At 39.3% G+C, this 14,221-nt stretch overlaps 1 protein-coding gene across 1 annotated transcript in view; it reads right to left on the bottom strand.

Moving 5' to 3' along the window:
- The window catches only part of OSTF1 (osteoclast stimulating factor 1), a 53,568-nt gene that overhangs the window by 17,269 nt on the left and 22,078 nt on the right, over positions 1 to 14,221 (bottom strand). Inside the window, exons 2-4 of the mRNA XM_047767783.1 lie at positions 10,069 to 10,115; positions 4,360 to 4,410; positions 1,251 to 1,314 (exon numbers count right to left, since the gene is read on the bottom strand). Coding sequence (XP_047623739.1) covers positions 1,251 to 1,314; positions 4,360 to 4,410; positions 10,069 to 10,115 — 162 coding nt within the window. The remainder of the gene's footprint in view (positions 1 to 1,250; positions 1,315 to 4,359; positions 4,411 to 10,068; positions 10,116 to 14,221) is intronic.

Genomic DNA, 14,221 nt, shown 5'->3' with positions numbered 1-14,221 from the left:
GGCTAAAAAGAATTGTCTCCCTTGTGTGCATATGAGGAATGGGGTAAAGGAGAAATATTTTGCTTTCTGCATTCAGAAAGGGCAATCAGCACACCTATACTTGCCTCTACAGAAGGTGTGTTCACTGTTGTCCTAGAGTCAGTCAGAGTGACCATGTGAAGCTTGTTGTCCAAGTGACTTCAGACCCATCCCTCCCACACAAAGGGCTATGGACACTCCCTTGGCTACGAGGTATCTAAAGCAACAGAGGAATATTTTATACCCTCAGTGTCTGTAACCAGCTGGGACTGGGGTGCATAGAAGAAGTTTATTTGGGATTTCAAAGGTTAGAGGAGTGTAGAAACATTTGAAGTCTTAAAATCCAGAATGGTATGGCCCTTAGACTGGTAAGCGGGACCCCTGTGCTGAGACTCAGGCCTCAACCTCACTCATTTTCCTCCCCTCTCCCTTCATCTCCTCCTCTCCACTCCCCCAGGAGCTTTACATACCTTCCTGAAATTTCCTAACTCCCCTTCCAGTGTTTGGAACTGGTGCCTGATGTCAGCCCTATTGGTCTAAGGATGTTATCTAAATGTTCAAGTTCAAAAGAACCTTAGAAGTGATTTAAATCAAACCCTCTCATTAGACACATAGAGAAATGGTCCCAGGAGCAGCAGTTAAATGCCTTAACTAAGGTCCCTTGTTACAAAGTGGAAGAAGAAGGTTTTAAACCCAAGACCCTTGTTTATCAATCCTATGCGCTTTTTACTTTACTCTGCTGATTTTTATGAAACTCTGTTTTATCCCCCTTCTGATTAGAACCAGCTTCATGGCCAGGGCCCCATCTCATGGCTCAAGCTCCCTAAACTGCTCTATTACGCATTTAAAAAACATCACTCCCCCAAACATTAATTAATACACACAGCAAGGTTACCTCATCACAAAAGGACTAGTCTGAAAAACAAAAAAGAAGGAAAAGAAAAAGAAGAAGAAAAATGTTCTAAGAGTTGAAGGAAATAAAACCATGAGCATTTCCTTGGAAACGTTGGGTTCTTTCAAGAATGTTACAATGAATTTTCTTAAGTCAAGCTCAAGTACCTCCAGTGTCCACGACCACTTTATTAAGGGCAGATTCAGAGTAGAAAATGTCCCAGCCTGGCAATGACTCCAATGATTTCTCTGCCACAGCAGGAAGCAGAAAGGCCTCAGGAATCAGACAAATGAAAGTACACAAAGTACACCCCAAGTAATGCCACTGCAGCCAGGCTTACCGTAGTTGCTTGGGATCAGTCCAGTCCTGCCTTTGGAAGTGCCTTTCCACCAATTGGTATCACTCTGGTGAAAGAAGAGTTAGATTATTACGTGGCACCTAAATAGTGATGTTCTGGTCACATGCCATCACTTTGAAAACCATGTGGCTTTTTTTTTTTTTTCCATTTTCACAGGGCAGAACAGAAAATATTTTTGTTTTGTTTTTTTTTTTAGGTAAAATACAACACACTTCCAACTCAAATACAGAGTTACTGCTCTACTAAGTGCCCACTGCCCCTGGTCACATTGATCAAGCTTCCTCACTCCCTAGTTACTGATTCCCTTTATCACTAAAGTCTAAATATACACACATCTGCCTGTAACAAATTGAATAAACTTTGCTGGAGAGCCTCAACAGTCAAACAAATCAAATGGAGATAATATGAAAGAGAAGGAAAAAAAATTATATTTAGTTTGATCATCTACAGGATTTATTTTGTCCAGAGTCTAACTTCTCTTAGTCTCAAAAAAAAAAAAAAAATATATATATATATGTGTTTATTTAACCTCTGTTGTTTGCTAACTTTTTATTATAGAAAAATTCAAGCCCATACCAAAGCAGAAAGATAGTATAAGGAACCTACTCATGCCCATTTCCCAACTGCATGAATTATTTACTCACGGCCAACATTATTTATTATATATCCTTACCTACAACTTCCCTGTCCAGATTACTTTGAAATAAATTCTAGACTTCATATTATTTTATCTATAAATATTTCAATATGAATCTCTGAAAGGTGAGGTCTTTTTCAAAGACATAATAATAATAATACCATTATCACAGCTTAAATTTTTTCAATACTAATTCCTTAATACTACCAAAGAGCTATAATATCAAATTTTCCAGTATGTCTCATAAGGGCCTTACAATATGATGGATTTGTTTGCCTCTTCAATCTCTTTTAGCCTATAGGTTCCCCTTTCATTTTTTTTTTTTTTCATTCCTTTCAATATACTTGTCAAATAAACTAGTTTGTTTTAAAGAGTTTCAAACAGTCTGGATTTTGCCCATTGTATCCTTGTTATCAAAAACTGTTCCAGGAGTTCCCGGCGTGGCACAGTGGTTAACGAATCCGACTAGGAACCATGAGGTTGCGGGTTCGGTCCCTGCCCTTGCTCAGTGGGTTAACAAGTTAATGATCCAGCGTTGCCGTGAGCTGTGGTGTAGGTTGCAGACGCGGCTCAGATCCCGAGTTGCTGTGGCTCTGGCGTAGGCCGATGGCTACAGCTCCAATTAGACCCCTAGCCTGGGAACCTCCATATGCCGTGGGAGCGGCCCAAGAAATGGCAAAAAGACAAAAAAAAAAAAAAAAACTGTTCCTTTGTGCCCCTGTATTGCCTATAAATTGACATTACTTCTAGAGGCTTAATTAGACTCAGATTCAATTTTTTTAGCAAGAAGGTTCCATCTGTAGCACTGATTCTTCCATCAGGAGAAACAGAATGTCTGGTGCTCTCTCTTTTTGTAACATTAGTAACCACTGATGAGCACTACCGGGATCCATTTTTTCTTAAGGGGTGCAAAATGGTGACTTTTCATCATCCCTTCTTGATTTGAATATCTAGGATATTTGTTTAAAGTAAAACTTCCCTTCATCAGCGTTCAGGTTACCCAGAAATAAGTTCATAGACAAAAGGCAGAATAAATGCTGATTCTTTCCTTAACAGTTGTCAGAATAAACCTTTGGTACCCTAGCATTCTCTCAGGCTGACCAGGGATGTTTTTGTTTTTAAGAATCATTGGAGCTCATGAATTATTTTTTTCATGAATTTAAACACAGTAGGTGTGTCTCAACCCTTCGGATTATTGCCCTAATTGCCAAAATTGTCCTATCTGAGTAGCAGCAGCCTCTTCAACATAGTTCTTGTGTCTTTCCGGCCTGACCCTAGTAGTCTTGCTTTCTAGTAACAAGATGTCCTGGGATTATCTTGTTCCTTTGCTGCCCCTGACCTGGTACCAGACATTTCTCAAAGGAACTTTGTTCCTTTTAATGGGAAATAATATATTTATTATTGGATTGGTCTTTTTTGTTTGTTTTTGAGGGTTTTTTATTTGCTTGTTTTTTGGCCTCTTCAAAGAACAGAGCAGAAAATATTTTTGTTTATTTTATTTTAGATAAAATACAACACACTTCCAATTCAAATGCAGAGCTACCTAACCTCGTCGATCTTACATCTATCTGTATATGCTTTCTTGCAGGCTGGAAATCTTGTTTTTTTTCTCCAACTCTGACCTAACAACTCATTTGCTCTAAACCACTGCACATATGCAGCAATATCAGAATAACAGTATCAACACTTCAACAACCTCCTGATTGAAAACAGTTTATAATTTGGGAGTGGCAGTTCTTTTTGCTTTTCATAATATTTTATCAGATATGCTCAGTTGAAATGCTGAGTTTTAAAGTCACTTGGAATAGTTCCTCTATATGTGCTATGCCAAATACCTCTGGGGTACAATTAAGTTCATCTGATTCATGCTGCTTCTAATTTTCAGGGATTGCTTTTTACCATTTAATTTAATTTTACAATTATGCAAAAGTCTGCAGACTCCACAGTCAGATCTCCAAAACAAGGTGTATATATTTTTTTAAAGTGTATAGTCCATCTACATTCCTCTACCCTATTTCCCTTCCCCCATATAGAAGAAACTACTTTTTAAAATTTTATTGCTCCTTTTCATTTTAAACTGAGAAAAATAAATATATGTATATCTTCTCACCATTTCTTAGATAAGTAAAGGCATACTATCCAGATTTTTTCAACTTTTTTTTCCACTTAAATTACTCCATAATAACATATATAGATATTCCTCATTCCTTATTATAGCTGTATAATATTCTGTTTGTAGATAATAGCAAAGTTTATTCAACTGTTTTCCTCTTGATGGACATAAGGGCTACTTCCAGTCTTATGCTATGACAAGCTGTGCTAAATGAATAGACTTAGGGGTATGTATTTCTATACAGATACACATGTAAATACTGTACAATATTACAGCTATACAAAATAGTCTTATGCATCTTTAGTTCATACATAGTATTACAAAATATTATCTGGGCTTACCATGTCAGTAATGTAGATGATATCACCTTCTTCAAAGTACAATTCATCTGGCTAAAAACAAAATTAAGTTTTACTACAGTTGATTTTTCATGAATTAGAATACAATGATAATTATACAAATTCCAAGTCCTAAAATTTCCTTATACACAGTGTAATTTTATATGCTTAAGTATGTACTAAACCATATAACAAAACACTACTGACAAGCTAATACATGTATAGAAAGGTGATTTTTCACATGATAAACTTCAAAAAATTAATATAACCAGTAAGAATTACACAGACACTTACACACATCTTATATCCTTTCATGACGAAAGCAAGGCATTTTTATATCAGAAGAGAATAGTAATAAAACTTCCTTATAAAAATGTCAAAAGGTGATATACATTTTTCACAAAGGGATAAATATCTAGAATTAAAACCATGAAAAAAATAGCTAAAAGCTTGGCTCTCTCCTAAATGATCAGGCTTCAATACTTAAACACTTTCCTATCAACATCTGCTATCCACTTATTTTGAGAAAGCCATTATCCTCTCACTTAATGTTCAGAGAATGAATATTTCATACATGAGAATAGTTAATACATAATTCAAACACTGATAAAGCTAAAGTGTTGAAAGATATGAAGCAGTAACTTAGTCTAGCCATAAGCAGCTCTAAGGGGTTAATTGACTGTACAGACAATATGTGCTTGTGGACCAGCCAAATGTCCTACAAACTCTGAATAAAGCCAATAACTTTCTTTAAACATCTTCTTTTTCCCATCAGTAGATAATACCTATCAGCATAACTTTATCTATAAATATAAGATTATGTCTATTGAGAGCGAGCTTCAGATATTGGGAAATGTTTATACTGTCATGTTGAGTGAAAAATGTAGGGCACAAAATTTCACATCGGATAAAATCATAATTATGCATGATATATGTATAGAACATTTTCCAATTTTCTAACATAAGCATATATTACTTTCATAATTTTGATTAAAAAAAATTTTTTAAAAGGCTTTGAGGAGTTCCCGTCGTGGCGCAGTGGTTAGCGAATCTGACTAGGAACCATGAGGTTGTGGGTTCGATCCCTGGCCTTGCTCAGTGGGTTAAGGATCCAGTGTTGCTGTGAGCTGTGGTGTAGGTCACAGACACGGCTCGGATCCCGCGTTGCTGTGGCTCTGACATAGGCCGGCGGCTACGGCTCCAATTCGACCCCTAGCCTGGGAACCTCCATATGCCACGGGAGTGGCCCTAGAAAAGGCAAAAAGACAAAAAAAACAAAAACAAACATTGATTTTCTGATTCTAGTTACTGTGCCAGTACCATACAAATGAAATTATGTTAGTGAAACAAGTTATTTCATTCATTCATTTTCCTTTTGTTTATCTCCTGAGTTGCACACTAGGGAAGTAAACGTGACTGTGTACCAGTAATTTATTTAGTTTCAAAGATGATCTATATTATTATTACAACTATTTCCCCCCAATATAAACAAAGACTATATCAGCTATATTATGCTTTAAGCGACCACATTCATAAATATTTAGATGCAATATGCATTCAAATATAAACATTAGCAGATGATCATGAATGAAACCAAAAAACGACATACATTTTAATATTATTGGAAATAGGCATTTAGAAGGAAAAAAAATGTAAAGTCTTCTAAGATTTTCTCTCACTTTTCTCTAAAATGTTCTGATGATCTATAATCACTATTATTACCAATATGTGATAGATACAGAAATCAATTAGCGAAACAAAACTATTTACTTCAGCATTTCCCTGCTGCAAACTGGCTCACTTCTCAGAGAGTCCAGACAGGACTCACCACCACAGCTGGATACAGTGGCCATCCCTACAAGGTTGGCCTTCACTGGCAACTGGAACACCATCTGATTATCCCTCCTTTAGACAGCAGTAAGGAATGGGAGGAGAATGAAGTAAGACGTAAGGAAGTACAGAAAATAGAATATATGTAGACATTTAGCATTTTGGAGCTATGACTGAGTTTCTTGGAGTTTTGAAAGCATTCAACGTCTTGAAGAGGTCTTTCTGGTCTTAAAGCCATCTTGGACCACTGTTGTTCTGTGCCGCTCCTTGGAAGAAAAAGCTAACCTTGCCCACTGATGTCCGACAATGACTCCTCCTCAGTCAGTGTTTACACTGAAGGGAAGGAGTTATTTCCACTTACAGTTGTGGCCTCCTTCTAAAATTACAAAAGTCAAGTTTATCTAAATTTCCACATTTAATAAGATCACTCACCCTTCAAACAAACAAAAAAAAAGCACATTTAGAGAAAGGACAACAAATCAACAAAGAATATACACACAGATCCTAGTCTTCCTCATTAAAAAAGGAATAAAGCCTGGAAGAATGCAGCGTGTTTCATGGATCCAGGGTCTTCCTTGGTGGGTAATGAAAATGTTCTGGAACTAGAGGGAGGTGATGGCCGCACAACATTGTGAATGTACTCAATGCCACTGAGTTGTTCACTTTAAAAAGGTTAATTTTGGGAATTCCCTTCATTGCTCAGTGATTAACGAACCCGACCGGCATCTATGAGGTTGCGGGTTCGATCCCTGGCCTCACTCAGTGGGTTGAGGATGCGGCGTTGCCATGAGCTGTGGTGTAGGTTGCAGATGCAGCTCAGATCCCGCATTGCTGTGGCTGAGGTGTAGGCCAGCATCTATAGCTCCAATTCAACCCACAGCCTGGGAACCTCTATATGCCTCAGGTTTGGCCCTAAAAAAACAAAAGACCAAAAAAAATTTTTTTAAAAAGGTTAATTTTATGTTATATGACTTTTATGTCAATTTTTAAAAAAACAGTAAGACCAAGAACAGTTAAAATTCTTATGGTCTTTTAAATAATTCTTGTCCTTCATGGTCTGGTAAAGTGCATGATTTGGAAAATGGCACAAACTTACAGTCATTTCAAAACTTCTCAGGGCCATTTTGGATTTTAAATTAAAGGTTGCTGTTCAATAGTAGTGTCTGCCTCAGCCATCTATTAGATCAGATCTGTTTTTCAACTGAGGCAGCAACAACAGGCAGTCGATTTCAGTCAGGTTAAAAAAAAAAAAAAGTGTCCCTATTTTTTCATCCTGAGAAAAGAGAGTGGATGGCTTATTTTCTTTTTAATCAATAGCTCCCAGACAGACAATACTATTCCCTGTAAAATATCTCCTTCCAAAGAAACTAGGGGCAGTTTTTCCTAACTTAGCTGAGGAGGCAGTCTACCCAATCCCTCAAACTGCTAAAGCGGTGTAGACAGCAAGGCAATTTCATGACTTTAAAACTTGGTAGATTTTTACCTCCAGTATTCGCACTTTCCATCAAGAAACCACTTGCAGGGCATTTAATGTAAATTGTTCAATGAGGATCTGGCTTTAAATCCCTGGCATCATATTCATGGAACAGAAGTGGGAAAAGAGTGACACAATCAAGCAAGCACTTTTCTATTTCTAAGTTTGTTCTTTGGTTTTTAACCACATTCCTCTTTTCCTCTCTCCTTAAAGAATCTCAAGCTATCAGAACAAGTACATTCTTGGCCACTGGGATATTATAGGGATGAGTACAAACTCAGTAATGTACAGCCTCATTCCTGTTCCATATATTCTTGGTAACATCTCATTCTCAAGGCATTAATGCTGTTGGTTTGTGCAAAGATATTTTATGAAAAATTTTGTTAAGACTGTGATATCTTTTTGAAATTTTTCAGATTTGTCAACCTGGAGCCCCAAGAATTAATAAAAAGAAAAAACAAAACATATTGAATTCTCCATAGATGATTTATTTAACACTGAATAGTATTATTACGTGCAGGCACAGGTCTAGACACCTACAAATGTTAACTCATGTAATCCTCACGGCCAGCACTGAGAGGTGGGTGCTATTCTTATCACCACATTATAGATGAGAGACCTTATCAAGGCCATAGAGCAGATACACGGTCCAGTCTGAACTTGGATGAGGACAATCAGATTCTGAGGTCCCTGCCCTTCAGCACCTATGTTTTCTCTCACACATGGGCATCAGGTACAGCCATTACTAGTCACCACGGTATCATGACCAGGACCTTGGAAAATATCCCGGTTGTTTCCCCCAATCCCAGCCCCACATAAGGCAACATGACAAAACCAACTGCAGCACCTTATACTTAACCTCATTTGATCCTCACAACAACCTATTAAGCGGGGCTGGGTCCTGGGTATAATCTCCATTTCATAACCAGGCTCAGAGAGGTTGAAGAACTTGCTCCAAACCATAGAGCTGTCAGTGGTAGGGCTGGGCTCCTACATCAGCTTTTGGGCTCCTTCCTCTACAAACAGTGCTGTAAACCTAGAGGAGCCCAGCACACCTTACATGATAGTGGAAGGTCTCATGGGTTTCCCTGAGAGATCATCCTATCTCCAGCACTGTTCTCTCTCCATCAGTGCAACTTTACACTGTCTATCCAGTCCTGCGAGGCCTCTATATGACCCTTTATTACATTCACAGTTGGGTAGGAAATAAGAACCAAACAGGGCTGAGCAGTGTCAAGAGGAAATGTGAGTTGGCAGGAGGAATCAGGAGTGATGAGCTTTCCAGTGTCCTACCTTTTCAGCGGATCACCAAGACTGGAGTTGGGCACTGCTGTCCCTATCTTCTGAGGGCAGTACAGCTAAAAACTGGACCCAGAGTACTATGCACATCAGCAATAGTCTCAGAGTCCAGCTCAGCCCTTCCAAATTGCCTTGCTCAATGACTTTAACGAGGCCAGGTGATTTTAGGATGTACTGAGGGATACCTAGCCCACTAGAGAAGGTGGCTACTGGTCTCAGGGGGAAAAGACCACACTGAGCTTGTCCAACAGAAATTCTCTTTCAGAAAAAGAATGTAAGACTAACCTAGTTCTGGGATGATATTCAAAATATTGAACAAATGGAACAGCATGGGCACTTAACCAGTCAGGAAGGCCCACGGGACCTAGAGGGTACCTGCTCAGCCAGATGCCTCCCCTTTAACATCTGAATTGAGGGGAGATGGAAAGGGGCAGAGTATAAGGGCAGCAGGGTATGAAGCAGTCCATACTGACCATCCAGTACACACAGGTTGAATTAGCAGCACTGCTCTGCAGCCTAGGATCCTTGAGACCATGGAGATTAAAAATAACAGGTTAAGGGAATTCCCGTCACGGCGCAGCGGAAATGAATCAGACTAGGAACCATGAGGTTGTGGGTTCGATCCCTGGCCTTGCTCAGTGGGTTAAGGATCCGGCGTTGCCATGAGCTGTGGTGTAGGTCGCAGACACGGCCCAGATCTAGTGTTGCTGTGGCTGTGACATTGGCCGGTGGCTACAGCTCTGATTAGACCCCTAGCCTGGGAACTTCCATATGCTGTGGGTGCGGCCCTAAAAAGACACAAAAGTCTAATAAATACATAAATAAACAAATAAATTAAAAAATAAACAAAGCAGGTGGTATCATTGTGTGGGGAAGAAGCAGCAGAGAAGGACTATATGACACCAAGATGGGAAGGTCAGCAGATCAATCAAGGGGCTCAGCTTTCACAGCTATAGACGGCAGTGGGAAGTGGCCAAACAACCATTCCTGTGAATTATTTATGGCTACCAAAGACAAGGCAGACCATTTAGGCTAGCAGAGGTATCTGAATGAAATCACCTTCAGATCTGATGCCACTTTTAAACTGAAAAACTAGAAAGAATACTTACAGTTCTGGGTTCAAATGTATAAAGAGCTCTGAATACTTTAACTTGCCCTGAAAGAGAGAAAACAAAAAACACACGATCAAGTCCTTCACTTCTAAATTTTCTCTGAATAGTATTATCTTGAATGTTCTTCAGAATTTCCTAACTAAAAGCCTTTGTGAGAAGTTTATTTTGGAATTAAGTAAGTGCTTTTTCCCCATAAGAGGTATTTCTAAAATATTTCTTAAATGAAAATATGAATAAACACACATTTTTGCTTCCCCCTCTCAAACAATGGGAGCTTCCAAATTATTTGTACTTTGTTTCTGTCCTATATAGAGCCTTTAAAAACAGAACGGTAAATGTTTAACATAAAGAGATGCTTAATGTGACAAATGACAATGGCTGTACATTTTTAAATCCATGGTTTTGATCATATATCTTCCAAAAGAAAAGAAAATACCATGGAGTATACCTATGAGAGAAATCAGTAATCATTACATCCAAAACAGAGTGTAGCAACTATCCAAAGATGAGGGCATGTTCACGAGAGCCGTCCTCGGGTCTGCCTTTATGATTTACTGGCCTGTTCCATTCAAGGACAGGAACCCTGACTTGTTTAATCTCCTGGCACCTGCCTGGCTTATAGTTTGCACTTACTAAATGCCTACTAAATACATATATAAGTAAAAAAACCAAATTCAAACAGTCTAGTAAAAAGATATCAAAATAGAAAAACTAGCTACTTAAAATGTGATAACAGTTCACTTTCAGGACTGGAAGAACCTTTTTTTTTTTTTAATTTTATTTATTTATTTATCTAGTCTTTTTACCTTTTCTGGGGCCGCTCCCTTGGCATATGGAGGTTCCTAGGCTAAGGGTCCAATTGGAGCTGTAGCCAACCGCCTATGCGAGAGCCACAGCAACGTGGGATCCGATCCACATCTGCCACTTAGACCACAGCTCACGGCAACACCAGATCCTTAACCCACTGAGCAAGGGCAGGGACCGAACCCGCAACCTCATGGTTCCTAGTTGGATTTGTTAACCACTGTGCCACGATGGGAACTCCTGGAAGAACCTTTAGAGATGACCACCTAGTCCAAGAGCATCACTCAGAACCGTGTCCCAAAGGTTAGACAGGGGAAGACCACTTCAGAAACTATTTACATTTTTACCTTAGTCTTTATCACTCCTATTTTAACACGTTTTAAAATACCATAGCATTGGAGTTCCTTGGTGGCCTAGTGGTTAAAGGATCTGGCACTGTCACTGCTGTGGCTCAGGTCACTGCTGTGGCATAGTTCAATACCTGGCCAGGGAACTTCAACATGCAGCAGGCGAGGCCAGAAAGGAAAAAACAAAAATAAAAACAGCAGTGTTCAATACAACTTTACGCAATGATGGAAAAGTTCTACAACTGTGCTCCTCACGTAGAGCTGCGGAACACTTGAAATATGGTTAGTGTGACTGAGGAACTGATTTTTAAACATTATTTAATAGGAGTTAAGTTAAATTGCTGCAAGTGGTTTGGTGGCTAGCATACTGAACAGATGCAAGTTTAGAGCATTAGAGAATGGGAAATGATGTAACGTCCATTAAGAAGGGACTATGTAAATCAATCCTGATTCATCCACATGATAAGAGTCATTTAAAAAGAATCCTGCAGACAGACCCACAGACACTGATGCAGCAAAAAGCCTGCAAAATCTTCAGTGAAAAAAACACATTATAGAAGAGCATGCCAAGTACCATCCACTTATGTTGACACTACACATACATTTAGAGTGACAACACCAATTATGGGAATCTTCACATTCCACTCCACATGTACTGTTTAAATTCATTACACTGAGCATGTATTACTCTGATTGCCAATGAAAACAATGAAGATACTTTCACTAGGGGCAAGGAGGGGTGGGAATTTTCTTTCTTCTAAACACCCTAATACAGAAGAGCTGCTCAAATCCCCTGTTACTTACTGTGTCTGCAATAAAACATTACTTCTGTGATCTGAATTCTAGTGTCACTTCTAGAAGCAAACTGAAAACTTCTGTTGTTGTTTGGAGTTTGCTTTTTTACTCCACATTCTTAGGCCTAAGAAAGGAAACTTTAAACTGAAGGAGAAGCTGCCAAGAGAAATATTTTCTGCTAACCTGACTCTCTCTGAAAAGGAAGATTAGTTATCTTCATTACTGTAAATTTTCCAAAGAGAAGTTCACAAGGAAGCAGTCCACTTGTGACCAAAATCAATAGTGACGGAACTTTTTGCTTCTTTGAGGGAAGGACAACGATGAGATGTGCTATGGCTAATTTTGGAAACATGATCCAATGTCAACTTTATGAGCTTAGGTAAAATTCAATATAAATTAAAGAAACTGAAAAAAAATACTTGGGGTGTGACTAAGCCGCTGATTTTTAAAACTACATCTTTTACAATTGCCTTACTTAAAATGTTAAAAGGAAGTTGGAGATTTTTGCCTTTTTTTTTTTAGGGCTGTCCTCGTGGCATATGGAGGTTCCCAGGTTAGGAGTCAAATTGGAGCTGCATCTGTGACCTACACTACAGCTCAGGGCAACACTGGATCCCCAACCCACTGAGCAAGGTCAGGGATCGAACCCGTGTCCTCATGGTTAATGGAGTTCTTTATCCCTGAGCCACAACAGGAATTCCCTATTTGCATTTCGATTTATACTAAATAGGGAACATCAGACAATTCTTTAGGCCATTATGTGAGGGAACGTACTCTCTATGGAATGCTCTAGGAAAAAACCTTTACATACATGATCCTATTTAATCAATTAATGTTGGGATGCTAGACTTTTGTGGGTCAATTTTAATGCATATATTATAAACGTTCTGGGCCTTAATTTACTCCATTCTCAAAGCTTAGTCAAATAGAAAGGAAAGAATGCCAAGAAACAGGAAGACGTTACGTAAGGACAGCATAAAAAGGAAAAACAAATGACTTTCATGACTGCAGTTTACCACCTCTGGATACAGTCTCTCGAGAGAATAGTAATTAATAATACTTAATTTACTGATCATTTTTACATCATATTTAACTCAACTGTGTGTGTGATATTCTACAGGCATATAGGTTTACACACAGAGCTAAAGGGTACTCTGTGTTTCCAAGTCTGTCCTTGCAGACATCTAAAAAAAATGATAAACATCTTAATAAATCAAGAACAGGTGCTGATCAATTCAAATGTGTTTAATGAAGGCAGATTCACACATATAAAATGGTTGTGTTCTTGTATATGCAGAAAGCCTAATCAGAGACTTCTTCAGGGACCCTCCACCTTGATTATTTTCTCATGGAAGTCTGGTTACATACAACAAAGGGAAAAAGTGGGGCTGCGAAAAATTACCTGAAGTCACCCTGGAATTCACCCTGAATTAAGACTGGAAACAGAGCATCCATGAGGATGCAGGTTCGATCCCTGGCCCTGCTCAGTGGGTTAAGGATCCGGCATTGCCATGAGCTGTGATGCAGGTCTCAGACTCTGCTTGGATCCCTCGTTGCCGTAGCTGTGGCGTAGGCGGGCAGCTGTAGCTCCGATTTGATTCCTAGCCTGGGAACCTCTGTGTGCCACAAGTGCGGCCCTAAAAAGACTGGAAACAGGCCCAGTCTTTCGCATGATGCTTTATATGACTCTCATAAACATGAACTAGCATGTGAATGGTATTAAGGATTTCAGTAGGGCTGCCTCCGGACAGGAGCAAGATAAGAAAATTCCCATCACACCAGTAGCAGTTGGCTCCCTACCTTGACAGGCACGCCCTTCCCTTTTCTCTGCAACCCCTCCCAGCCCCTGTAGAGAAGGGCTGAGTCCACTAATGATAGGCAAACAGCATTTTCCTCTGGAGTTAGGCTGACAGCCTCCACCTCAACCCCCAATTCCCCGCCCACACACTTCAATAAACTAATCCTTGTCCATAGCAGCTGAGGCTGATAGAGGGAAGGGGATCCAGGATTGGGTCTTGAACAGACAAAGGGGGAGAGAATCTGCTGTTTCTGAGGTTTGCAATGAGAGTATTGGTGCACCTCTAAGGCTTTGAAGCAGCACTTAGAAGGACTTGAAGCTTACGAACTCAAACACAATTTTTTTTTCTTGCTTTTTAGGGCTGCACCTGAGGCATATGCTACAGCTGCTGGCCTACACCACAGGT

The sequence above is a fragment of the Phacochoerus africanus genome, chromosome 2 (assembly GCF_016906955.1).
Source record: "Phacochoerus africanus isolate WHEZ1 chromosome 2, ROS_Pafr_v1, whole genome shotgun sequence".
In the NCBI taxonomy this organism is placed as follows: Eukaryota; Metazoa; Chordata; class Mammalia; order Artiodactyla; family Suidae; genus Phacochoerus; species Phacochoerus africanus.
The sequence above is the reverse complement of the archived record's forward strand: the minus strand, read 5'-3'. Positions and strand labels throughout refer to the sequence as shown.